This window comes from Pan troglodytes, chromosome 16, assembly GCF_028858775.2.
Source record: "Pan troglodytes isolate AG18354 chromosome 16, NHGRI_mPanTro3-v2.0_pri, whole genome shotgun sequence".
NCBI lineage: Eukaryota > Metazoa > Chordata > Mammalia > Primates > Hominidae > Pan > Pan troglodytes.
Window position 1 is genome coordinate 40,753,813 of NC_072414.2, and position 27,703 is coordinate 40,781,515.

Sequence of the window (27,703 nt, forward strand, 5' to 3'; positions counted from 1 at the left end):
ATTTTCTAATCTTGAGGCAGATAGCTTTCAAACTGTGGTTTGCCGCTGGTCCAAAGTGTGAAGGACAGTCAGGCCTGTTAAGGCACTGGGCCAGGACAGGGAAGAAAAGAGGAGGTGTGACTGTTTACATGTGATTTTACTCCTGGACACTCACCAAGAGTGACTCAGAAGAATCAGGCAGAGTTGGAGAATCTACTCTAGCCCCTCCAGCTTCCCTGAAGGAGGTCATACGAAGATGCTGACCTTGCTGTCCATATCCTCCATATCATCACTTTCCCTATCACGAGACCAACATTCAAATTCCTACTCTTCTCCCCAGAAGAATAAAATGACAATGAGGTAGTGAGAAAGAAATGGATCCGAGAAAAAGGGCTCTGAACGAATGCTCCGTGCAGCGCTCACAGGACTACATTGGGTTTCCTGAACAGTCAACACCGAAAATGAGGATCTGTGATTTTCAGATTTAAAGTGACACTGATCCTTTTTTTTTTTTCTTGCCCTTTAGAATAAATCTGCAAGAAAAAAAAATCACTTTCTCCTATCTATATGCCATTGTACACTAAGGTTTTAATAATCATTTCAGTAATTACTGTATTTTATTTGTGAGCTATATGAGTGTGATACAGCCAAAAGTAAAGAGAACCTATGAATACCTTCTCCATTCACTTCTCTAGAACAAATGTATTCGTTTAAATGATAATACTGAGGCTTGAAGAGTGAAAGGATGTCGATACAACATAAACTTGTACTGTACCTTCTCCTGAGTCTGTTGCTCCTTTTCAGTGGTCTTCCTGAGAGTCAATTCTAGATTATCCTTCTCTCTGCACACTTCTAGGTAACATTCCTGCACAGCAGTCATCTCCTTATTCAACTTATCCAACTCAGACCTTGGATACACAAAACCAGCAACTAAATGATTTAACCACAAAAAAAATACAAGAGCTGCATAACAAACAATTTTCCTCTAAATTATGGAATAGGGGAATGTAGTCTCTACAGCTTAAAAGGCAGCTAAACTCTTTATTCTCACCTCAGTTGCAAATGAGTTCTCTCATAAGCCTCAAAGAGCTGCTGCTTCTCCAAAGCATGCTTTGCTAATAGGCTTTCACGTATTTGAGTTTTCATGGCTTCATGGTGCTGCTGGTAAGTCCTCTCACACCTGGAAACAGAGCGGAATCAAAGGCAATGCCCAGTCTCACTACGAACACCAAAATGAATTGGTTTCCTTCCTTCCTCCTCACCTCTTCCCTCTAATGCAAATTATAATTGAGGTCAGATAACTTTTCCCCAACCGAAAGTGGTAATAATTAATTAATAACCAACAATCTTATGAGAATCTTCAAAATTTTCTTTCTTCAAATGTTTCTAGAGAACAATTAGAAACTTGGATGTGAGACTGCCCCAGTCCTTCAAATAGAGATAGTAATCTATGTTGAGGACTTCTGTTTATAAAAAATTAATGGCAATAATTGAGGGTGTGGCTCCAAAATTTCAAGTCATCTATATTAAACACAAATACTAGCAGTCCCCAACTCACAAGTAAGTTATGTTCCAGAAGTCTGTTTCCAAGTTTATGATTTGGTATTTGGAAGACATATTCCCTCTCACAGACTTTTTTCTTTACAAAGAATAGTTTCCCAGACGAGTCTTTAAAAAAATACTAAGCTATAATATTTCAGTGAACTACAGTTTCAATGATACTATAGAACCCAACCCACTACATAACACTGTTTCTATGGAAAATGTGTTCCAAATTCTAATTTGAGAAGCCAGGGACTCATCTCTGCCAATCCAAGATCTCAACAGGGTAGAATTCACTCAATCATTTTGAATCTTTTTGTCACAGGGAAGGGCAGGGACTTAGAGGGGAAGGGTACCCAGGAGACTGTCGTCAGGCATCTATATAGACCTTACCTATCCACAGCTTCTTGTTTGTCATGGTCAAAATCTTGTACCATTTGTCTCATTTGATTACATAAGTCTTGATTTGTATTTCTCAGTTTTCCTTCAGTTTCTTTAAGTTCCTAGACACAAAAGAATATACTTAGTACTTACAGAAAATACACATCATTTTCACTGATTGATTTTGTCTTATTTTTTAATATTTTCTATGCTTTCTCTCTCCCCTATAACAATATTTGACATATTATTTTTACAATTCTGCAAAAGAAAAAGTCTCTTCACGCTTTGATAAGAACATAGATTCATTTATTTGACAAGTAGCTTTCTGACAGGACTAAACGTTTAAATTTTGTATTTACTTTGAAATATATAAAATGAAAATATTTAACCAGAGAAGTATTGGCTAGCTGATGCCTTAAAATAAGTCTCAGAATTCAATAATCTTCAGCAACCATCTAAATAAGCAAAGTTTTACTTCTGGGTCAAGAGCTGGCTAAGGAGGAAAGAATACCTCTGTCAGCCATGTTACCATAGAGAAAGAGAACTGGAACTACACTAACTTACCTTCCAATGAAACTACTAACCAACAGTTCAATAGCAAAGGGAAGTAACTGGAACTCATAAGCATCTGCTAATATACTTGTCTACTAACTCACATTGCCTCTTTATTTGCAAAAACTCTATTATATCCTTTGTATTTAATGAGGAAATAAAAATTCTCATAAAATATAAAAAATATTTTTAATCACCTGATTTTGTTGTTGTAAAACTTGAATTTCATTTTTAAGCAGCAGAATATCATCTCTGACAACATCAGAAGTAGAAGACTCAGGCCATAATTGATTCTTTGGTTTTTCTGAGGTATCTGTTTTAGTCTGAATATTAAAAAGTCAAAAGTTTTACAAGTTTTAAAAAATTCTAAGTTTCACTTTGAAATAATTCCATACTTTAAAAAAATTGCAAACAGTACAAATAATCTCCATATAGCTTTTACTCATCTTCCCCCAATATAACTACAGCACAATCATCAAAACTAGTAAATTAACACAGATGCAATACTATCAAGTAATCTACAGACCTTATACAAATGTCTCCAATTTGCCCCAAATGTCTGTTTTCTGGTCCAAGATCAAATCCATGATTCTGAGTGGCATTTAGTTGTCATGTTTCATTAGTCTCCTCCAATCTAGGACAGCTCTTCAGTCTTTCAAACCCATGATGTTTTCTAAGAATACTAACCCGTTATTTTGTAGGATGTTCCTCAATTTGGAGTTTTTAGGTTTATTAAAATCAGGTTATGCATCTTTGGCATGCATGTCAAGAACTGATATGTGCTCTTTGCAGGAGACACATGATATCACTATGTCTCACCACTGGTAATAATCAATTGAAGGTGGGATCTGTCATCTCCATTGTAAACTTACTATTTTTTGTTTTATAATAAATGATAAGTATCTTATAGGATACTTTGAGACAATACAAATATCCTATTTCTCATCATATGTTATCCTACTAAGATCAAGCATTTATTCTATTTCTGTATGTATTCATTTATGTCAGCATTCACTCATGGACATATATTTTATTCAATACATACGATTTTTAAGACTCATGATAGACTTTGGCGAATTGCCTTCCAGAAATGTCATCCAAATGTATACTGTCAGGTAGTACATGGGTCTGCCCATCTCTCTTTGCCTCCAATGGCAGTGATTATCTTTAAATAATTATCTTTGATGGGAAAAGAATATCTAACAATTGCTTTCATTTGTATTTCTTGTGTCACCACCAAAGTGGAACCTCTTATATACCTTCATTGTTCATTTGTTTTTCCACCTTCCCAGATTTATCTGTTCATTTAACTTTGCATATTTTCCTCTGAGAGTTTTCCTTATCTACTTTTCTTTTTATTCATTGATGGGGGTTACAAAGATTTTAAAAATATATCTACTCCGTTTCACTTGTTGTGTACCTGGACTCTGAGCTCTGCCACAACACAGTGGCTCATCCTTGTAATCCGAGCACTTTGGGAGGTGGAGGTGGGCAGATCACTTGAGTCCACAGCTGAAGTAACTTTGAGAAAAATTGGAGTTTAGATGTACACTACCGAGAATTCACTATGGCAATAGAGTAGCTGGACAAAAAGAATACTCAAAGATGAGATAGTTATTCCTTTGATCTATTGATCAACCAGACTACAGAGGAAAATGGGAAGGCTAAAAAACAGCACAATGCATGACCACTATCTACTGCTACACATGATAAAGTGTATCTGTATAGCGAATGCCATTAGCAAGTTTAATACAGAACAAAGAAAGCACCAAGATATCTGAGCTAAGGTTCAGACTCAAAATCAGGTTTCTAGTATCCTAAATCCTAGAGCACTCCCACCAAAATGCTTAAACTAATAAACTCTAATGTCTTAATACAAATTGAGAAACAAGCTTTCATTCCCATCCTTTTAAAGAAATGTAGGGGAACAATGAAAACAGCTTGATTTAAAGATGTTAAATGTGCAGGGGGCAGGGCGGGGAGGAGTCTCTCTCATTTGTTGTTAATATTAAAATCTATGTTTTAGTCATCAAATGTAGTTACTCAGAAGAGGGAATCAGGCTGGAAAAGATTTTGATAGCAAAAACACTGTTTTTCCGAAATATAAAAATTAACCACAATTAAAATTCCACAATAATTAGCACAGAATATTATACATACTTTAGCAGAACTGTTCTAATGAACACAACTCCTAGTTTAAAAGAATAGGAGATAAAACAGTACTAAAGAAGGAAGTAAACAATTATCTCCACCCAGGAGGAAAAGGAGTACACTACCCACATTCCTTTTCCCTCTTCTTTTGCTTTTCTTAGTTATTAGGTGTTTTATATATTATTTTCTATTGGGAGTATAGATGGCTGATGATTTGTGAAATATGGAAGGGTAAAAAAAAAGGATCTATAAAGGAGAGCAGCCCTAAAGATATCTGTGATAGCATGATCTTACAGAAATATCTTTGACTTACTTAGTCATGTGTTTAGTTTCAATTTGTCTGAAATTGGCTCTGTAAATTCAAAAGTGTCACAAAGTGCTCCAGCTTCATTTTCCGAACTGAAGAATACAGAGGTGGATTTCAATGACTGACATAACCAGATTTTGTGTACTTTCCCATAGTACCACGACCACTATATAATATCTGTACCATCATCACTATATAATTAATGTCCTCATATAGAATGACTTTTGTTTTAAGAACATGGGCCAGGAAAATCTCATAGAAAATACTACAGGATTTCTATGAAGGATTTATTTTAACTAGATTTTAGAGCACTATTGGTAAAAGCCAATCTTAAAGAAATGCAGATTCCTTGTTACAGAGAATACTTCCTTGTATTTATGGTAAAGGAATTTTACCTAATTGGTATCTCATTTACTAGGTGCCAAGAGTAACCAGAAAAAACATACAGATGCTTTTCAACTTACAATGGGTTTATCACCTAATGAAATCATTATAAGTTGAAAATATCATTAAGTCAAAAATGCATTTAATGCATCTAACCTATTAAAACCATAGCTTAGCCTGGCCTACCTTAAATGTGCTCAGAACACTTATAATAGCCAACAGTTATGCAAAGTCATCTAATGCAAAGCTTCATTTATAATAAACTGTTGAATATCTCATGAAATTTATTGAACACTGTACTGAAAGTAAAAAACAGAACTGTTTTACAGGTACTTGAAATATGGTTTCTACTGAATGCACATAACTTTTCCACCACTGTAAAGTCTAAAAATTGTAAGTCAAACCATCCTAAGTCAGGGACTGTCAGTATCCCTTTAAAAATGGTATTTCCTTCTTTAAACTTTATTTCTAAAAATGTCAAACAAACTCCTGAAAGCCAAAGGTTTATTAATTTAAAAACATGTAAAAGGGCTGGATGTGGTGATTCACACCTGTAATCCAACACCTTGAGAGATTGAGGTGGGAGGATTGCTTGAGCCCAGGAGTTTGAGACCAGCCTGGGCAACATTGTGGGAACCTGTCTCTACAAAAAATTTAAAAATTAGCCAGGCATAGTGGCGTGCGCCTGTGGTCCCAGCTACTCAGGAGGCTGAGGTGGGAGCATCGCTTTAGCCTGGGAGTTGAGGCTACAGGGAGCCATGTTTCCACCACTGCCCTCCAGCCTGGAAGACAGAGTGATGCCCTGTCTCAAAAAAAAAAAAGTGTAAAAGTTTTCTTTATTGAGCCTTTTAAAAATGGTTTTTTAACTCTATAGGCTTTACAGACCTCAACCTCAATGCTTTTTTCATCCTTCTTCACTTGGTGGAGATCTTCAATTTTCTTATGACAGTCTTTGAGGTCATTTTGTAACTGAGACACCAGATGACGCTTCATTGAGTTGCTACCCAGCAAACGCTGTACTTCTGCCTTTAACTTCAGAATGAACTCATCTTTTGAAAGCTCTTCATTTGGGTCTTCTTCTTGTACACTGCTAATGGAGAAATTGTGATTTTTAACATTAAATCAAGTAATAAATCAGACATGGTTATTCCCTAAAAGCACTGACCACAGTGGTGAACATGTTTTGTCACCTATACAATTATATACTAGTATTTCAAAACAATTTTAAATGTTGTCATACACAAGGATTATCACCTTTGCCATGTCTCATCACCTTTGCCATGTCTCTATATACAGAAATACGTTTATTCACAGGAAGAGCCTTGTCAAGCTTAGTCCTGCTGCTCACTGTAAGTAGCTTAGAAATGTGAACTTTGACATAATTTACATTTGTGTTATTGGAAAACTGCATGCTGTATATACATGCCCTTTATGACTCTAACAGAAACAACATAAATATTAAGGAAGAAAAGAATACTAAACACTAGCCATCCTAACCAACAATTTCTGTTATTTTTTTCAACTTACTAAAACACAAGTCTGGGTGAATATCTGAGTAACTAGAAAAACACAAAAATAAAACCATGCTAATTTAAACCCAATTTTAGTTTCAATAAATTTAAAGATTGAGAGATTATCTGCTTCCTTGCCGTAATGAATTAACAAGACTAACCTTTATCTTCCTCCTTAAAAAACTAGCAAACCAAATAAAGCAAATAAAATAATAGTTTTCAATCACTAGACAACAGGCAGCACAGGCCAGGGATTCCTGAGAAAAGGAAAACAAACAAGGTGAGCTCTAAGATTACCCCAGCTTTCTGCCTGGAGAGTGTCCAGGCCATAGCACAGGGAGATGAAACCCAAACAGAGCCCAGTAATCTCACTGAGTTTCAGAGAAAGAATTCAGAATTTGGGGAGGCCAGAGTGGCTAGAATATGAAGGGAAGAAATACTGGGGAAAAAGAAGCTGCACAGAAAAAGAGCTCTGGAGATCTGTTCTGTATGTGTGGCTAGGGAAAAAAACATAGGAAATGAATAAGGCTGGGAATATGTTATGTTTCAATGAGCCATAATGCAAAGACTTCCTAATTTAAAGGGCATCAAATAATACCTTAGTAGTGGGGCGAAATTAGCCCCAGATTAAAGCCTTTTCTAAACCTGATGTAGTAAAGCCTATAAAGAAAGCCTTGAAAGGATCAAACTGATTCCAAGTAACTTGTGTGTCACAGAAAAAGTACAACAGTATTTTTAAAAATATAGTAATATCTGGCATCCAAAACAAAATTCAAAATGTCTAGCATTCAATCAAAATTTATCAGGCATACAAAGAAGTAGAAAAAAAATATGAACCATACCAGGAGAAAAACCAATCAATAGAAACTAACCCATCAATGACACAGACAATAGAATTAATATATTTCATATGTTCTAGAAGGTTAAGGAAGATATGAATATGTGGAGGAAAATGGAAGATACAGAAAAGACTCAAATTAAACTTATAGAAAAAATTATAATATCTGAAATGTAAAATATACTGGATGGGGTTAATAGCATATTTAAAACTGCAGAAGAAAAGATCAGTGAACACATAGATATAGCAATAAAACTATATAATTAAAAACAAAGATAAAAAAGACTAAAACAGAAATACACAGAACATATTACATTTTCCAACATGCGTAACTGAACTCCCAGAAGAGGAGAGGGATGGAAAACATATTTGAAAAAATAATGGCCAAATTTTTCCTAATTTGATGAAAATGAAAACCCCACAAAACCCAGAAGTTTGGTGAATCTCAAGCAGAATAAACACAAAGAAAACCGGCATACATCACACCAATGTCAGATTGCTGAAACCCAGTGATAAAAAGAGAGTGTAGGAAGACTCCCGGAGAGAAAAGAACCAGAGAAAGGAATCCTGAATTCTGTGTATAAATTTGTACAAGCCTCAGTCTAAGCCCTGAACTATGCAAGTACAGGGCAACCCTCAAACCAGCATATCAAAGATTTTAAAAACTTAACTGAAATTTAAACCACCCATTCAAGTCTCACAATGACTAACCCCGAAGGGATGCATACACAGGTTGGATTCAAAGCAATGTGGCAAAGGCTTGGAGAACCGAACTGAGATTTAAAACACTCAGACAAATTCACAATGTCTAGTATATAATCTAAAATTACTTGACATGCAACTAACCAGAAAAATGTGGCCAATTCTTAAAAGACAATCAACAAATGATCCAAATGCTGGAACTGTCACTAAAAGAGTTTTATAAGTTTAAAGTAGCTATTATATCTCTGCTTTATGAAGTAAAGAAAAAGATACCTGAAGTGAATGAAAAAAAACAGGAATTCTTAACAGAGAAAGAAAAGTGATACAAGAACAAAATAGAAATGTTATTAAGTAAACAAAAGTTAAAATAAAAACACACAAAACCTTCACTAGATAGGCTCAATAGAGTATAGAGGACAAGAAAAGAAGGAGTGAACTTGAAAATAGCCCAGTAGCAATTATGCAAAATAAAAAGGGAAAAACTATAGAAAAAAATGAACAGAGCCTCAAGAAACTGTAGTATAATATCAAAAAATCTAACATACATGTAACTGGAGACCCAAAAGGAGAGAACAAAGACACAGAGACAGAAAAGGTATTTAAGGAAATTAATGGCTGACATTTTCACAAATTTGGTAAAAGACATAATAAATTTATATATTCAAGAAGCTCAGAGAACCCAAAATGAGATAAACTAAAGAAAAACACACTTAAACATATCATAAAGTACCAAAAACTAAATATAAAGAAAAAAATTCTTAAAGCAGCAAGAGAAAAAACTATACATTACTGACAGAAACACTAATTCAAATAACAATGAATTTCTTCACAGAAACCATTGAGTCCAGAGAGAGTGGACCAACATAGCTTTAATGTGCTGAAATAGAAGAACAATTGGTCAAGAATTGTATAATAAACAAATATAAGGATATTTTCATAAAAGGAAACAGACTCTGTCAGCAGCAGACATGCTTGAGAAGAAATGGTAAAGAAAATTCACAGAAGATCATATTATACGATTCTATTTATATGAAATGCACAGAGCTGTCAAATCCATAGAGACAGGAAGTAGATTAGTAGATTAGTTGTCTGGAGCTGTGGAGGCAGGAAGAGGTAATGGGAATGACTGGTAATAGGCATGGAGTTTCTTTGGGGGGATGTTGAAATGCTGTAAAATTAGGTGTGGTGATCACTGCACAGTTCTGTGAATATACGGAAAACCACTGAGCTGTATTCTTTAAGTGGGTGGCTTTTATGGTATGTGAAATAATATCTCAATAAAACAGTAAAAAAAAAAAGAAAAGAAAACCCAAACACCTAACGTATGAGTTTCCTTCATATGAAGGCAAATCTAATAATCTGTAGTGCTTAGGTGTGAATAACTGGGTATTAAAAAGCTAAGGGAAAAAAAAAACAGAAAATGATTGCCCTAATAGATAAGATAGTAGTTAGCCTCAAGGTTACAATAAGAAAGAATATGGGCAGCTCGTGGCAATATTTACTTCTTGACCTGGGTGGTGGTCCTACGAATATTCACTTTCAAATAATTCATTAAGCTATATAGTTATGTTCCATGTTTTTTATATGGTATATTTCATAATTTGAAAGATTTAAAAAGCAAAATAAAACTATAGAAAGTACTAGAGAAATACCTTATTTTTAAATATCAAGAAACCATAAATGAAAACAGTGACAGATCTAACTATATAAAAATTATAAACAGGAAAAGTGATAACTCTCAATACTGGCTAGGTTACCAAGAAATAGGGACAGCCTCAGGACGTGGGTAATAATGTAAACTTTAGGGCTGTTTAGTAATATGCATCAAAGCCCTCAAATAAGTGCACACCCTTTAGCAAGACAATTATTCTACTTCTTTAGGAAGTAATCAAAGATGTGAATAAAGACTTGACTACAAGGATGCTTATAACAATGATATTGCATTATTTATAAGTAAAACTTTTAAACAGCGATTTAGTAGCTAAACTGGTTCATTCATCTACATAGTCACTAAAAGTAATCTATAAAAATATTCACTAATATTCAAAGATTTCAGAATATACTAGTAAAATGACATTATAAAGAAATATTATCAATATTATTTTATCTTTTAGAAACATACAAAACAGGTGATGTGGAAGTTTTATACTGAAATATAAAAGTGGTTTTCTTCATGGGAAGTAAGGTGAGATTATTGGTGATTTCTATTTTCTTCTTTTTTAGTCCGTATTTTCTAATTTTTTCATAATGGAGGATTAAGTTACTTTTGAAAAGAAATAAACAGTTGACAGTATCTGCCCTTAAGATGAGGTGATGAAAGTCTCTGTGGTCTTTCTCCACAAAACCCATGAGAAAAACATAATCATAAGAAAAACGTCATATTCCAATAGACAAGCTTCCTACAAAATACTTGACCAGTATTCCTTACGACTGTCAAGGTCATCAAAAACAAGTAAAGTCAAGAGAAATCTAAGGAAACATGACCCCTAAATGTAATGGGGTAGCCTGGTTGGGATCCCAGAACAGAAAAAGTATGTTAAATAAAAACCAAGGGCATGTAAATAAACCCTGGATGTTAATTAATAATAATATACCAATATTGGCTCATTAATTGTAACAAATGTACCATACTAACATAAGGTATTAGTAGGGAAAAATGGGTGCAGCACATCGTATATAGGAACTCTGCATAATACAAATTTTTCTGTAAATTAAAAACTGTTCCAAAAATATATTCTTAAAAAACCTTTATTAGAAACAAAAATACTACCTGAGTTAAAATGTTTACTGTTCTTCAGTTTTAGATGATTCCAAATAAAATCTTAGAATATTGTGTGTGTGTGTGTGTGTGTGTGTCTGTGTGTATGGGTGTGTGAGACAGAGAAAATGAACAAACTATTAGGTAGGCTTTTTAATGTTATAAAAGGAGCTTTTGCAATACAAAATGCAACTTTTGTATATGTTATATATATATATATAGTGTAAGTAGTCTGTCTATATACATAGATCTCATTTAAACCATTTCTATTTCCATTGAAGTAGAAAATATAAATTATAAGAAATATAAAATATTTTACAATATAACTTCCTGTGCTATAAGACATGGTGAACTAACTTTAAGCAGAATGATTATTTTGCTCGGTTAACAAATTATGCATCCCCAATTTCTTTTCTTACTGAATGCTGACCACTGAAATAGCACATCCTGTACTCCTAGAGGGAGCCAAGTCAGAGAGAGAAAGTGCTTGCTAAAATAATTTTCTCTTCTTTCCTCAAAGGGGAAAAAAATCAGTGGTGGTGACCAATCCTGAAAGGCTCACTACTGAGTCCTATGGAAGTCAGTTCTCCTAAATCCAAATAAACTGTAGTCCCTTATGAAGCCTGCTGAGAAGACCAAAGGGAAAAGGCATTCCACTTGTTAAATGTTTATTATTTGAGCTTAGCAGCCAACTATAATAAGGGAGAGAGGAAGCTGTCTGCAAGTTGCATGCAGATTTAGCTACTCAAATTCCATGAACGTAAAATAGAACATTGAGGCTAAACCCTTAAAATTTACTAGGCAGTAGCTTGAGGGAGGAGGTAGTTGGTAATAAAAGCTTGTAGCCACCAATATTTGGGTCAGTGATTTGAAAGCAGCCCAAGTCAACAAAGAACTAAAATTCCCAACACATGAAAATTATTGCTTCCTCTTATTCTAGGAATCACAGTAGACCAGGGGAAAGAGACAAATATCTTCTCTCCTTTATCTCCTTTCAATTTGATCTGAGTATAATTGCTTTTAGTTTTCCACGAAGCCAAAATATCATCTAATAAACTGCTGGTGGGTGGGATGACTACAAGCAAAACGCTTCTTCGCTTATCTTGTGCTTCACTGGATGTCTTTTTGCTGAGCCTCAGTGACTAATCACACTGTGCTTTATTCTTCACTTTCCCACTGAATGCGTCCATCATTCCTTTTACTATAATAATGATGTGGTGTCTCAGGTTTATTATCTATAGGAATGTGCTTTAAGATGAGTACAGGAGGCCGGGCGCGGTGGCTGAAGTCTGTAATCCCAGCACTTTGGGAGGCCGAGGTGGGAGGATCACCTGAAGTCGGGAGTTCAAGACCAGCCTGACCAACATGGAGAAACCCCGTCTCTACTAAAAATACAAAATTAGCTGGGCATGGTGGCACATGCCTGTATTCCCGGCTACTCAGGAGGCTGAGGCAGGAGAATTGCTTAAACCTGGGAGGTGGAGGTTGCAGTGAGCCGAGATCATGCCATTGCACTCCAGCCTGGGCAACAAAAGCAAAACTCCATCTCAAAAAAAAAAAAAAAGATGAGTACAGGATTTTGGCTATGAGCACTAAGTAAATAGAAAGTGTAAAGGTAGCAGAATATGTTTTAATAGACATCATGAAGAAGTAACTATTTGAAAACATAAACATACATAATGTATTATTTATCCAATTCCCAGACCAACTAGAGCAGAAACTAAAAGTAATCACAAATTGAAGAAAAATATTTTTTGGCATGAACTACATCTTTAATCCTCAAAAATAAAAGACATGAAGAAAGGAGTTTAAGGCAAAAAGGCTTAACTGACATGTAAATATGAACAGACAGACAACCAAGCCTTTCTCAGGAGTCTGGGTTCAAGTACTGGTTCTGCTACTAATTGTCTGCCTTGCTGAGCAAAGGAGTTCACTCTGGTTTTTCCAACTCTCACATGTTGATAGTGGATTTGATATTTTTCACAAGGTTGAGAATCAAGAACATTTACAAAGTATGTGTTGAATTAATATAAAATTCATGTGACTTAATATAAAATCTGATCAGTGATATGTTTTAATCAACCATCTACTGTATAACAATAGTAACAGCCATCATTTATCAAATGATGCCTAATATATGTTAGAACATGTTACATGAGGCTTTTATATTCATCATTTTAATCCTCAGTTTAACCTCCAAGGGATTTAAAGCTTGATAAGAAAACAGGCTCAGAAAAGCTAAGAAATTTGCCCAAGCTCACAAAGCTGGTAATAAAATGGCAAAACTATTATTCAAAACAATCTGGATCTAAAGCCCATGCTCTTCCCACTAGCCCCTTAGAATTAATCTGGCATTAGCAGGAAATGAGGCATTCACAGCAGTGAATTTTCCAGGTGACTATATTAACATTTTATGTAAATCTGTCTAAAAAAGATATAATGCACTTCGTTTTTTGCTTTAATTTACTAACCAAACTGGAAGCCTTTCTTTGACAACTTGGGATCATAACTGTGGACATTTTGATGTGGATCAAACACACGTAAATGTGTAGAGCTATTTGCTGTGATACTCAGCAACTCTAGCCTGTTGGGTTTCCATAGTTTTCTCCTTGCTAAGGCTGAGCTGCTGGCCAAAGGATGGATACTGTCTTTCCCAACCCTTGCCCTAGCCCTCTGCAGTTGGTTAGGAAATGAGACAATTCATGGAGTACAAATAAATCTAAGTCAATATGGTCCTGGGATAAGAACTTGAAGGTGGCTCCTACTAAATATATCATATAATCCAATTCTGATATTTTCTTCTTTGCTTCCTTCTGGATAGCAGTGCTGTGATTTGTAGGGATGAGAGTCCCTGAAGACAGACCTCTAGATAAATGGAACCTTACTAAACTAGAATAATACCATCTAGTTTCACAGTATCACCTGATCACTTTATATTTCTACTTACTGAATCTCATCTTACTGTTCTTAAAATGAGATCACAGTCTCAAAATACGTAACTTCTAAAACCTATCGTAGAGCAAACTTTTCAGGACATTTATATATGTGTATTTAGTTGTGTAATACCTGAAATACAACATGTATTAAACACTCTCAGGAAACTATAATTCAACAATGATGACAAACTCCGTCTTAAACTATAAACAAAAGGGTGGTGGTAAGGGCCAAACGCATCCAAAAATCTTTTCTTAACCTAAATACAATCTTTTCCAAACACTGTATCTCTCTCTTCCCTATCCAAAACCAGTACAGGAAATGTGTAAATCCCACCTCTATACATCAAACATAACATTGAATGCATAGCACTTAGTTGTTTCCAACAATGTTTCTTTCTCCCTGACCAGAAAACACGTAAGCTCCCTGTGGGAAGGACAGTTCCTATCCCATCTTTTGTACTCTATTCCCAGAGCCTTGTATAGCACCTTCCACGCAGCAAGTGCTTCTAAAGTCCTTTAAGTGTTTAATTCTCCTTCTACAACCACCACTACTCCCTCCCCAGTCAGTCTCTAGCAGGAGTGATAAAATATTTCCTACTATGAGATTGCTAAAATATCTGTATTAAGCAGTAATATAAAAGACAGAATCTCTACTTTAAAAGTAAAGTCATAGTAAGGTTTCTAGGAAAAATTAATGTATATTTTTTATATTATCACTGATAAATGCAAGGTATCTGCATTCAATATACAGTGTTAACATATGAAAATAATACGTTCTCACCTTAAAACAGATACCATGCATCATCAGCATTACTAATGTTGGTTCTTCTACAGTAAACTAAAATATTCTTTCCATACCTGGTAACTTTGGATTTTTTCCAGTTGACCTTTTTAATACCCAAATCCACATATGATTCAGTGAGTTCTATATTTAATTCTCCTTCTGAGTCACTTGGATGTATTCCTAGTTTTGCAGCAGATTCATAGAGAGAAATTTCATCTTTTAGTTCTGTTAATTCTTCCTACAACACAAAATTATTAAAAATAATTTTCACTATTTTCCTATATGAAGAAATCAGTCATTCTGTTTCAAAATTTGTTTTAATGATCAACAGGAGGCAAAAAAACTTCTTCAAATATATTATTAGTACACATTATACTTTATAAAGGTCGGCATATATCAGGTTTTCAAGTAAAGCCTAAATGAATAAATGAATGAGAAAACAAACATAAGGATTTCCTCTCACATCTCTGTCTCTTAGATTTTGTCCTCCATGGAAAGTGGTGTGTTCCTTGGGCTTAAATGCTGATGGTGGCGCTTTCTGGCTTACTAGAGTACAGGACAAAGTACGCTGGTTTGCCAAGAACGGGTTGTACTTTAGCCTGCCAGTGGTGAAAAGGTGGAGGTAATAATGGAACTCTTCTCCCACATTTTCCTCCCCCTCCAGTGGAAAATGTAAATAGCACTGGAGGAGGATATGACAGAATTGCAGCAAAATTCAACATTCCCCACCCCCATAGATGAACTGATCTCTGGGATACACCCAAAGATGAAAGGACATGCCACTTGAAGGAGGTGGCAGGCAAGCTGGCAGGAAGTGCAGGGCCTTGGCTCTGCAATTAGACAGACCTGAGTTTGACTTGCCAACTGTGTGAAGGAGATGGTGAACAACTCCCATGGGCTGGTTTGAAGGTGGTCCAACCACCTCTATTATACAGAGAAACCCAAGATTCAAAAAGGTGATGTAACTACTGCCTAATTCAGATACCCATAGAGCCTCTTCCAAGTGGCAACACTCACTTGCAAAGCCTTGTTCATGTTTGCACTCATAGCATGTGCCTTCTGTGCTTGCTGCAGCTGGAACTGTAGCTGAGCCACCTCTTGTACTGACCCTGCAGAGGAAAGAACCACAGGATATACTGAAAAAATGTAAGGGGACAAAGTACTTATGATCTACAGAAGACTTGAATCCACTGAGGCTACAGAAAGTAAAGTTCTGCTTTATTACTACTGTCTCTTTAGAATACATAGAGCCCGTGGGACCCAGAAGGCATAGGTCTGGGCCAGACATTTCCCAGATTTAGTATGGCATCCCATATGACCTTGGGCAGTTAAAGGCATGGGCTACTATGACCTTTTTATGAATCACATCAGTCACGTTTACAGACCTTAACATTCCGGAAGTCCTTTAATAGGAGCGTAACACTCCAACTCATGGTAAGTCAAAGAAAAAATTCTTTGGAACCCATTTCTACCCTGCAATAAGAAAACTATACCGTGCTGCCTTTAACTTCTTTGTAGATGCTTTTCTATCCAGCATCCCCACCTCCACATGTAAATGAAGTGTATTAGGGTTATAATTCTGAAACTTTAGAAACCTAATATTTTAAATGTACTGGGCAAGGTGGTGGGGGGACTGTTCCCAATTTAAAGGGGACATTATTAGGTTTCAAAAGAAAATGACCATCTGGGAAATGATTAAGTGAAGCAATGATGGCGTAAAGAAAATAATATTTTCAAAGCATTTAACAGCCAGGAAAAAGGCTCACCAAGTAATGCCAAATGAAAACAAAGGCTATAAAACTAAACAGGGAGGGGCCCTTAATAAAGCATAATCCAAATTTTGCCCCCTATCAAGACATATATACACATACATTTAGGCAGTCTTTGACTTTAGTATTTTCAGCTTTTGAATAGCCCACCCTTTCACATATTGTACCAACAGTCTAAATTACCTTTCATATGCCAAAGTGTGACTTTCATATATCAGTTAATGAATAACTGTTGACCTGTTTTCACAATGTGAGCTACTTACCAGCAAACAGGGAAGTTTTGTCTATATAGCGGTGTTTGTACAAACGTGATCATTTTATTGTTCTTTGCTCTAATATCATTTTATAAAAATTAATAAGAAATAAAACAACTGCTGAAACTAAAATGATAGGAAGCATATGTCTCAAACTTAATACTATAAAGACCATATTAGAAATCTGAAGCATGACAAAAATGTAACTCTCTGGCCTCAACTGACTAGGTAAGTCACTATTCCATTATGAGGGGAAAAATATGAAAGAAGTTATACAAAGGATAGAACTATATGATCAAATATTGGGCCTAAAAAAGCAAAATATAATGAGATTTTATAATCACTTTTAGTTTTCAGGGATAGAAATTACCTTATAATGTATTTTATTGTTCAATTTTTGCATGTTCAGCTTTAGTATGTTTTCAGAAATGCATTACATAAAGAAGCAGGACATTGTCTATGTGTGTACATTCATTTCATTTGAAGGAAATACATTCAAATGCTAACAATAATTATCTCAGTAGTAGAATTACGGTTATTTTTATTTGGTACTTTATACTGGTCTCCAGCTTCCAAATTATTTAATAAAAACAAACTAAACCTTTATATATATTTTTTTATATATGTGTGTATGTGTGTATATATATATATATATGCCTTCTGTATATATATAAAAATATATATTTCTTTTTCTAAAGAAATTTATTGCTGATTGTGTTTTCTGTCCCTTCTGGATTTTTACAATTCATGGATCCTACTACATTCTTTCTGCATATTGAACCAACCTTCTGGGGAGACAGTGGACCTACCAGACACCTACCGGACTGCAACAAGTGGGCACACTGCTTTTGACTCTCCTCTAGACTTCTTGTCAACCTATTAATGATCTCAGTCTTTTCTAACTTGATTGCTTCTTGATTCCTTTCCAGTTGTTTCACGTGATCTTTCAGACGAGAGCAAATGTCTTCCTAAATAGAAAAAAAGTTCAGGAAGTCATTTTCATAAAGAGTTTTAATAAAGAGTAAGCTAAAAATTATGATACATAATTAGATTTGATGTCAAACACAAGATCATCACATGGGAGCATCACCTCTTTTACAAGGTAAAGTGCACAGAACTGGGAGTCAAGAGCTTGGGTGAAGCTTCAACTCTTCAGTCTGTTTCTTCTTTTGTAATTATGCTAATAAAGGTTGAATTAGGTGCCTTCTAAAGTCTCCTTCAACTCTATATTCACAAGACAATGAGTTATTCAAAAATTAGATTTTATTCAAGCCAAAGAAAATGTATTACATTCCTATGCGTATTTTATATTGTCAGTATAAGTGTATGTATACATATTTAGGCAGACTACTTTGAATCATGCAATTTGTATCCCAAAACAGTAAGGATATAGATAAACACATGAAAACTCACTGTAATCTAAGCAGCCAAAAGTTCATTCCATTAAGAGCAGCCAAAAATAATCTTTCCCTCCTCTGAAATTCTTTTAAACTTGATCTGTTTCTTTCTTATCTTTATCCACCTTTTAGATGTCTTATTTCTCTTAATAGCCCCCTTGAAGGTGCTTCGGCAGTGCCTTAGACATATCAAGTGCTGTAAGAAACACTTGAAAAATAAATGACAAAGAAAAATAGGGTAAATGTGTATGTGCATGTGCGTAACTATATGGGATTACATAAAATATAGAGTGTGTATGCAATATACTCAAGTTTCTTCCAAAAGAAAATATGTTTGGGTGTAATAAACCACAGGAGTCCTGAGTCCAGGTAGAACAAACACACTGTCGAAATCATCACCTCTCTTTCAAAAAAGGCTACACAGGCTGAATTCCAGGCAAATGGCAGAGCATGGGAGAGGCAGAGGAATGAATTAAGTTGATTAATTGAAATTACCCAAGAAAACCTAAAGAAAATAAGAAATAAGAAGAATACTGAGAAAGGGCTTTGAAGTAGAGAAAAGGCCTTAGGCTTTTGCTGCCTGATCTGTAGTATAACCTAAAGCCCAATAACACCTTAAGGATACTAACACAAGGTACATCCCATAAGAGCACTAATACATAAGTACCTTGAAGCAAAGAGACTCTGAAGTCTCCCATTTTAGCTTAAAAATCCATGTGAATTTTGTATTCTATTTCATAATGAAGCTGTGTTTGCTTTAAATTTTTTCTACTAAATTTTTGAGCAAAATGAAGCTTCTGGAAACTAGTCCATGTTTATTCAGCACTGCAAACCTCCTGGCACACTGCTGCTAATTCCAGGCCAGCTTGAGAAACCTGGTTCTAAAGCGCCAAAGTAACGTGGCAAAAACAATGAATGAGCTCATATTAATGACAGCATGACAGTAATGACAGCAAGAAGGGGTGGGGAGACAGCTAATATTTATATTCTGGGGAGGTCACAATAGTGTTAACAAGGGACTGGGAACTAGCAAACAAAGTTAAAGAAAAGGTAGGTATAAAAAAATTGTAAAGAAAAGGCAGACTCTGCCAATAATTTGATTTTATGTAACAATCAATTAAACTATGGTGTATCCTATTGACAAGTTCAGGAAAACAGATCATACTCATAAAACTTTAAAGTTTTAATACCAAAAATCAAAAAAGATTGAGTAGCTCATTGTTTGCCATGATTAGCTTGAGTAGTTCAAGACTGATATGGGCAGACATTTTTCAAGACTGAGACAAATGTAATGATAAAGAGATGACGGCTGAACTCCAGCCTGGGCAACAGAGCGAGACTCCATCTCAAAAAAAAAAAAAAAGAGAGAGAGAGACAGAGAGATGATAGAGATGACAGCTGAATCTGTGGGAGGGAAAAGAACTGGACAGGGTTCTAGCACACAGGAAAATGAGGACTGGACCACACACAGAGAAGTCTGTGGGAGTCTCTAAGCCAACAGAAAGTGTTCAAAGTGGAGCCTTTAAATACAACATTAAAGAAAAGGTAAAAGGTTATGACATAGAAACCAAAGTCCATGACTTCACCAAAAGCTGAAGTTTTCAAGGAGACAGAAGGAAAAAAGTAATATACCAACAAGGAGATAATCAGAGATCTTAACATGACACTTCCATGAATGGGAGGAGGTAAAAGTCAGTTTGGTGGAGAGAGTCCAGGCGATAGTTTACCAGGAGAGAATTATGACATTGGAGGAACACTGAGCTCCAAGAAGCCCATTTCTTTCACCTTTTCTGTCTCACTAAACAAATTCAAGGGAAAATCAGCCAAAAAAAAAAGAACTATTATAATATGTTGTGAGTGCATACAATCTTTTCTACCCAGAAAAGCTGCTGTCTTAAGAAAAACACTAATAATTTTACAATCCATAAATTTCTCAAAATATACTAGTTACAGACATTTTGTTTTTAATTTTAGATTCAGGGGATATGTGTATAGGTGTGTTACATGGATATGTGGCATGATGCCGAGGTCTGGGCTTCTGTTAGGCGCTTTGGAATCACCACTTTGCAAAGCAGCTATGCAATTATATGCAGAGCCTAACATCAGTGCCATGCTCTGTTAAAAAAAAAATAATAAAACAAAGTAAAAATAGGCAAAGAACGTAACAGTGGGAAAAGACCTTAACGCCTTCAATTTATGGGTTCAGGGGTCTGAAGCCCACCCAGCACAGAATCAAGAATTTGTTCTGACTTTACTGTAGAGTTCTTCTATTGAAGGGGGTGGGGCAGTGGACAGCAGAGAATGCAGTGGGCACAGGGGTAGAAAACACTAGAAATTCCTTCGAATCCAACCCTAATTAAACTGTGTTTAAGTCAACAGAGAATGGAGACCCCCAACCCAATAAGGAAAAGCCACCAGGATCCACTCTTCTCCAGTCATCCAAGAAGGGCTACTGTCCAAGTCCAACTAACTTCAATGTTACCCTGTGTTTGGCCAAAACTAACTTTAAAATAAAATAAATAAAATAAAAATTTATGAAGCTACATCTCAAATTCTGTTTGTTTAAATATTCTATAAAGTAGACTTTTCAATAATTTGGTATAGCCTTCATTTTTTTTTTTTTTTTTCTGGAAAAAGAGTCTCACTCTGTTACCCAGGCTGGAGCACAATGGTGCAATCATGGCTCACTGCAGCCTCGACCTCCTGAGCTCAAGCAATCCTCCCACCTCAGCCTCCCAAGTAGCTGGAACTACAGGCGCATGCCACCATGCCCAGCTAATTTGTTATTTTTTTTTCGTAAAGACAAGGATTCACTATTTTGCCCAGGCTAGTCTTGAACTCATGGGCTCAAGTGATCCACCTGCCTCAACCTCCCGAAGTGCTGGGATTACAGGCATGAGCCACCGTAACTGGCCTTCATCTTTCCCTACTCCTATATATCCTCCACATTGATCAAATTCACAATTTTTTTATATAAAATAAATACATAATGAAATAGATATAATAAAAACGCATATAAATACATGTAAAAATAAAATAAAATGATAAACAATTATTGCCAGTAATGCACTCTTATATAGTTCTACCTAAAAGCATGGAAAAATTAGAGGCAGCTATATAGGTCAGAAATAACCCAAATCAGCATGAATTTTAAGTGTGGTGAAATTTTCCATACCCTCACATCTGATTTTTCTTCTCTCCTTCCCTTAAGTTAAATCAATTTTGAAATTACATTAAGAAAAATAAATTCTGAAATGTTATTCACTCAAGTGATTACCTAGAGTTATGGAGCACAAGCAAACTCACCACCTGACTCACATTTAGCTTTCAATATTTTATTCCCCCTTGAGTGAAAATAATAAAAATTCACTGTGCAATATGCTCAAGATGCAAATCTCATTAAGTCTAGATCAGACTGTCTTATTTTATAAATTATACTGTCCTCAAAATTTACTCTCCTCCCAAGAATCATTTCTCAACAGACTGTATTGACAGGTGAATTACCAAATGCTGGGAGACTCAAGTAAGGTTTTCTACTGGTTAAGCTTCCAAGGTAACCTCTCAAGTTCTAGCCAGCCGCTGGCAGACTCATTTGTTTTGGTCTGGATTTATTCTAGGACCATATAAACAACATACACAAATACCCTACAAATAAAGGACAAGTAATGTGAAAGTTGAGAAAGTACTAATAATCGTATAAGAAGTAGGGTTTCCAAAAGTATACCTTTAGGATGTATTCTCAGATTAAAATATCACTGGCTTCTTTTTTTTTTTTTTTTTTTGGTGAGACAGAGTCTCGCTCTGTCACCCAGGGTGGAGTGCAGTGGTGCGATCTCAGCTCACTGTTAACCTCTGCCTCCCGGGTTCAAGCAATTCTCCTGCCTCAGCCTCCCGAGTAGCTGGGATTACAGGCACGCACCACTGCGCCCGGCTAATTTTTTTTTTTTTTTTTTGTATTTTTAGTAGAGACGGGGTTTCACCAAGTTGGCCAGGCTGGTCTTGAACTCCTGACCTCAGGTGACCCGCCTGCCTTGGCCTCCCAAAGTGCTGGGGTTACAGGCGTGAGCCATTGCGCCCAGCCAATATCACTGGCTTTTAAGTTTCACTCACCTCACACACAATCTAACATTTACTACAAACATCCAAGACTTCTATATGATGAACCATAAAATATCAGTTACAAAACATAACCAGCTTTACTTGTTGATAACAGTTGCTCATTTGAAATCATCCCAACCTGTTCTTTAAGTGCGGTGACTGTGGCATCCAAATTCTTTTGTAAGGACAATACTTGCTCTTCGTACTTCTTTGTGAGGCCCATAACAATGCTCTCATGCTGTTCTCTAGCTCGTTGAAGTGATTCAGAATGATGAAGGTCCACCAGCTGCTGCTTCAAGCTTTCCAGAGCCATTTCAGTTGTTCTGGACTTCTTGATCATCTAGTAAATACACACAGGATATCCATGTTTAAAATATACACAGAGTATTTTAGCTCTGTGCTGTCTATAAACTTTTACTTTTACTATAAACTAAAACTCAAGCATGTTTTAATGAGTAGAGAAGGGGTCTCCGCTCATCATGGCTCAAGCTCCTTAAAACATCCCTAGCTGGGACCCTCCAGGCCCATAGTTGTTGGAAACAATGTTCCCTGAGAAAATACATTTGGTAGATACCTGAGGGGAGTGAAAGAGGATTTTGCGCAGCATGATGGATGTGGCTATCAGGCACGGAATCTGCTGATGCCGTGATGGCCCCAGTGCTGTTTGCATTGCTCTATGACCAAAGTGTGGGGTAACCCAATTGTTAGGTCATAGAAAAATGACAACTGTTCCTTGAAAGACTGATGAAACCTGCCAATGGTCATTTACTAAAAACAAAGTTTTCAAAGCTATAACTGCACAGTTGGTATTGTAGGCAAAATCATAGCCCTCCAAAATGACCATGTCCTAATCCCCAAAACCTGTGAATCAGTTATATTACATGGCAAGGGAAAATTAAGATTGTATGTGGAATTAATATGGCTAATTAGATTGCCTTAAAATAAGGTGAGTAGCCTGGATTATCCAGGTGGGCCCAATGTAACCACAGGGTCCATAAATGAGAAAAACTAAGGTAGAAAAGTCAGAACCAGAGAGACTCAATCAGCCATTCATTGCTGGCTTTGAAGATGGAAATGGGCCACAAGCTAAGGAACACAGGTGGCCTCTAGAAGTTGGAAATAGCAAGAAAATGGATTCTCCCCTAAAGCCTCCGGAAAGCAATGCAGCCTTGTTGACACCCTGATTTTAGCCTAGTGAGATCCATGTCAGACTTCTGACCTCCAGAACTGTGAGATAAATTTGTGTTGTTTTAAACCACTGAATTTGTGGTCATCTGTTACAGCAGCAATAGGAAACTAATACACTTGGTGATTCTGTTGCTTACATAAAAAAGATTACAAAGTTATAACCTTTTACTACACAAAGGCAACTTAACTTTTTAATCTAATAACTATTGGTTTTCAAAAAGTTAAAAATAATCTACATTACATACAAAAATTAAAATTTCAAGAGAATTATTCTTCATTCTATTCCAGAGATTGCCTATTTATTCCAATACTGCTTTCATTGCTAAGAGATCCATCCACTGAATGACACAGATAATTTGTGCCAGGCAGGGTTCTAAGCACTAAGGACATAATGACCAAACAGAAAAGGTCTAAGCTCTTACTACTTTCTAGTGGGAAGAGACAATAAATAACAAGTAAACAAATGAGATCATTTCAGATAGTTATAGAGTAATAGAATATGGCATGATGAAGGTGAGTTGGAGGATGGAGCTATGGGCTACCTTACATATAAAGTGAATAGCAAGTCCTCTGAAAAGGTAATTGTTTTTAGCTAAGACCTGAAGGATGAGGAGGAGCCAGACATGAGACAACACTGTTTAAACACTGTTTAAACTCTTTCATTAAACCATCCTCAGACTTAGCTACAAGTCTCACTCAAAACCAAGCTCATTATTTCATAGTCACTTTCATTTTTTTTTTCTTCAGACAAGTCTCGCTCTCGTCCCCCAGGCTGGAGTGCAATGGAGCAATCTCAGCTCACTGCAACCTCCGCCTCCTGGGTTCAAGCGATTCTCCTGTCTCAGCCTCCAGAGTAGCTGGGATTACAGGCATCTGTCACCACGCCCCGCTAATTTTTGTACTTTTAATAGAGACAGGGTTTCACAATGTTGGCCAGGCTGGTCTTGAACTCCTGACCTCAGGTGATTCGACCGCCTCGGCTTCCCAAAGTGCTGGGATTACAGGCGTGAGCCACTGCACCCAGTCATCACTTTCATTTTTAACCCTGCACCCTGCCAAAAAATGAATCAACCACCACCAGGCTTAGCTACCAATGACTTATGACTATTTCCAAAAATCAAATGGTTAGCTCATTAATCAAAGAATGTGAATGTGTCACCACTTTAAACTCAAGTTTAAAGAACAGTTCTCCAAATGGAGAAGCAGCAGGAAAAATAAAAATAAAAGCTTCTCGGGATACCAATTCTGAAGCAAACTATTGCAGTCAGGAAATTTAAGTTCTAATGCTTTGTCAATAACTTCAAAGTTCTTCTAAATTTAGTCCTACCCTACAAAAAGTTTTGTTAAATAACTAAACTTTTAACTTTTTTACCATACATAAGTTAAAATAGGTACCTGTTCTTCATTGACTTTTAATGCTTGTATCTGAGTCTCCAGTGCTTTTATTTGAGCTTCAAGCTGTATCTCTCTTTCTTTTCCATTCTGAAAGAGTTTCTGTGATTCTCGAAGGCTGAGAGTCAAACCATCCTTTTCATCTACGGTATTAAAAATGTTTATATAAATAATGTTCCTGTAGAGGGACCCCAATGTCACAATCCCAATCAGATATCACATCTGTATCATATATAAATGTTGTTGAATTAAATTTAATTCAGAAAAATGAACTTTAGTTGATTTAGAGAAAACCAAATAAAGAAATTACTTACTTACTTATTTATTTTGAGACAGTGTCTCACTCCGTCGCCCAGGCTGGAGTACAGTGGCATAATCTTGGCTCACTACAACCTCAGCCTCCCCAGTAGCTGGGATTACAGGCACCTGCCACCACTCCCAGATAATTTTTATATTTTTAGTAGAGATGGGGTTTCACTATATTGGCCAGGCTGGTCTCGAACTCCTAACCTCAAGTGATCCACCCACCTTGGCCTCCCAAAGTGCTGGGATTACAGGCGTGAGCCACCTCACCCAGCCCCAAATAAATAAATTATTTAAAATTAAAAATTAAAAAAAAAAACAAACCTGATACCAAAAAAATTTTTTTAGAGAAGCAGAACTACTTCCTTTAAAACTATTATTGCATCCCTTTTGGGGACAAATCCCTGCTAATCAAAGAAGTTATCTGAGGACTAATTATCCTACACATACTTGCAATGAACTCTTTTTTTTGAAACGGAGTCTCGCTCTGTCGCCAAGCTGGAGGGCAGAGGAGCAATCTCGGCTCACTGCAAGCTCCGCCTCCCAGGTTCACGCCATTCTCCTGCCTCAGCCTCCTGAGTAGCTGGGACTACTGGCGCCACCACACACCCAGCTAATTTTTTGTATTTTTAGTAGAGATGGGGTTTCACCATGTTAGCCAGGATGATCTCGATCTCCTGACCTCGTGACCCGCCCTCCTTGACCTCGCAAAGTGCCGGGATTACAGGAGTGAGCCACCGTGCCCGACCCACTTGGAATGAACTCTTAAATTCACCTAATGTTAAATTCTTCCCACATACTTTGCTATAACAGCTCACAAGTTCTTCTCTCAAAATAAATGTTATGAGCATTACAGAAAGAGACATTTTTACCATCAATTAAATTTGAAATGAGCTAGAGTTCAATCACAAAATTATTCTGCAAATGAAAGTTCAATGTGGACCAAAACTAGAGAAAGCACAAGGAGTAAGCAATTATAATTTGAATCTGTATTTACTCTATGTGTTTATCTCAGACATGGCACTTCACAATCACTAACTCTTATTTGGATTAAAACGTTTATGCTAATTTGTAGCCTCAGAAAACGCTGCAGTGCAAACTAAACACAAATCACTCTGAAAGCTGGAATACTTCATCCAGAGTAATGACATAAGGAATCAGACATAAGGAATCAACAACTTTTTAGGACAGAATGCCATCAGTACAGTTAAATAATGTTCAATGATTCTAAAAGCCTAAGTGAGAAAAGGAAAATATAGGGACTCCAAAATAGAGTGTCTTTTTTTTTTTTTTTGAGACAGAGTCTCACTCTGTCACCCAGCCTGAAGTGCAGTGGCGCTTTCTCGGCTCACTGCAACCTCCGCCTGCAGGTTCAGGTGATTCTCCTTCTCCTGCTTCAGCCTCCCAAGTAGATGGGATTACAGGTGCCTGCCACTATGCCCCGCTAATTTTTGTATTTTTAGTAGAGACAGGGTTTCACCATGTTGGCCAGGCTGGTTTTGAACTCCTGATCTCAAGTGATCCGCCCACCTCAGCCTCCCAAAGTGCTGGGATTACAGGCGTAAGCCACCGTGACTGGTCTCCAAAACAGCGTGTTCCAAAGAGAAGTAATCCAAGGCCAACACTCAGAAATCCTGGGTTTTGTTTTGCTATGCCTCACTCACTATGAGCCCTCTGACCAAGTGTTTTTACTCTCTAAGCTTCGTATGTAATCTGAGGTTATTGGAAACAAGATATCTAACTCAGTGTACCTCATAAATGACAGCATCCAGCATCTTACCTTTTATTATTACAAGCTGGTGATTCAGATATCGAATTTGACGTTCACTTTCATTTAACTTTTCAATTAAGTTCTCTAGTTGTCTCTCTTTTGCTTTGTTAAGAACCTGAAGTTGAATAATCTGCATATTTTCTGCAGAGTCTGGGAATTAAAGACAATTTATTAGATAAAAACATACCAAAATATAAATTTATAGTCATTTAAAGCAGTGTTTTTCAAACTGTGACTACAACTTTTTAGAGCATCATGAAATCAATTCAGTGAATTGTGACTAGGATTAAAAAAGAGAGAATATATCAGAGTGCATCATGTAGTAAGAAACAGTCTTATTTTGTGAAACTTGTTTCATTTATATATACCTGTTCATATAGATACATGTTGTACACCATATCACAATGTAAAAAAATATAGTTCTTACAGTGGGTCACTGCTAGAAAAGTTTGAAAGTCACTGGTTTAAGTTATAACCCTGAATCACTAACTACCATTTTAGCCAGTTAAAAATCAGTATATAACAACTGCAATGAAATAAAGTAATATGCTGTCAGAAAATTAAAAACAAAACAAGTACATCAGCTTCTATAAAATCATTTTTAAAGAAAATTTCTAGACAGCCTCAAAATATTTTATTTTAGGCAGGAGTGGGGAAAATATTATATTTATATTGATGCTGGCACATAACTGAATTAATTAGCTAG

General features: G+C 36.2%; 1 protein-coding gene and 1 long non-coding RNA gene across 15 annotated transcripts in view; one reads left to right on the forward strand and one right to left on the reverse strand.

Moving 5' to 3' along the window:
• CEP152 (centrosomal protein 152) overlaps positions 1-27,703 on the reverse strand; it is a 72,955-nt gene that overhangs the window by 28,057 nt on the left and 17,195 nt on the right. For 10 of the 14 annotated variants that reach the window (XM_063794097.1, XM_003952648.5, XM_523070.7 and 7 more), the window contains exons 7-17: positions 27,007-27,147; positions 24,927-25,066; positions 22,483-22,683; positions 17,669-17,816; positions 15,843-15,934; positions 14,900-15,063; positions 6,182-6,386; positions 2,652-2,777; positions 1,915-2,024; positions 1,031-1,159; positions 755-887 (exon numbers count right to left, since the gene is read on the reverse strand). In XM_063794097.1, the coding sequence (XP_063650167.1) occupies positions 755-887; positions 1,031-1,159; positions 1,915-2,024; positions 2,652-2,777; positions 6,182-6,386; positions 14,900-15,063; positions 15,843-15,934; positions 17,669-17,816; positions 22,483-22,683; positions 24,927-25,066; positions 27,007-27,147 (1,589 nt within the window). The remainder of the gene's footprint in view (positions 1-754; positions 888-1,030; positions 1,160-1,914; positions 2,025-2,651; positions 2,778-6,181; positions 6,387-14,899; positions 15,064-15,842; positions 15,935-17,668; positions 17,817-22,482; positions 22,684-24,926; positions 25,067-27,006; positions 27,148-27,703) is intronic. The other 4 variants (XM_054666912.2, XM_054666911.2, XM_063794096.1 and 1 more) reach the window with 1 other exon arrangement.
• On the forward strand, positions 17,002-17,865 carry LOC112205592 (uncharacterized). The gene is made up of 3 exons (XR_002939621.3): positions 17,002-17,076; positions 17,649-17,681; positions 17,778-17,865. It is a non-coding gene; the product is annotated as an uncharacterized LOC112205592 (long non-coding RNA).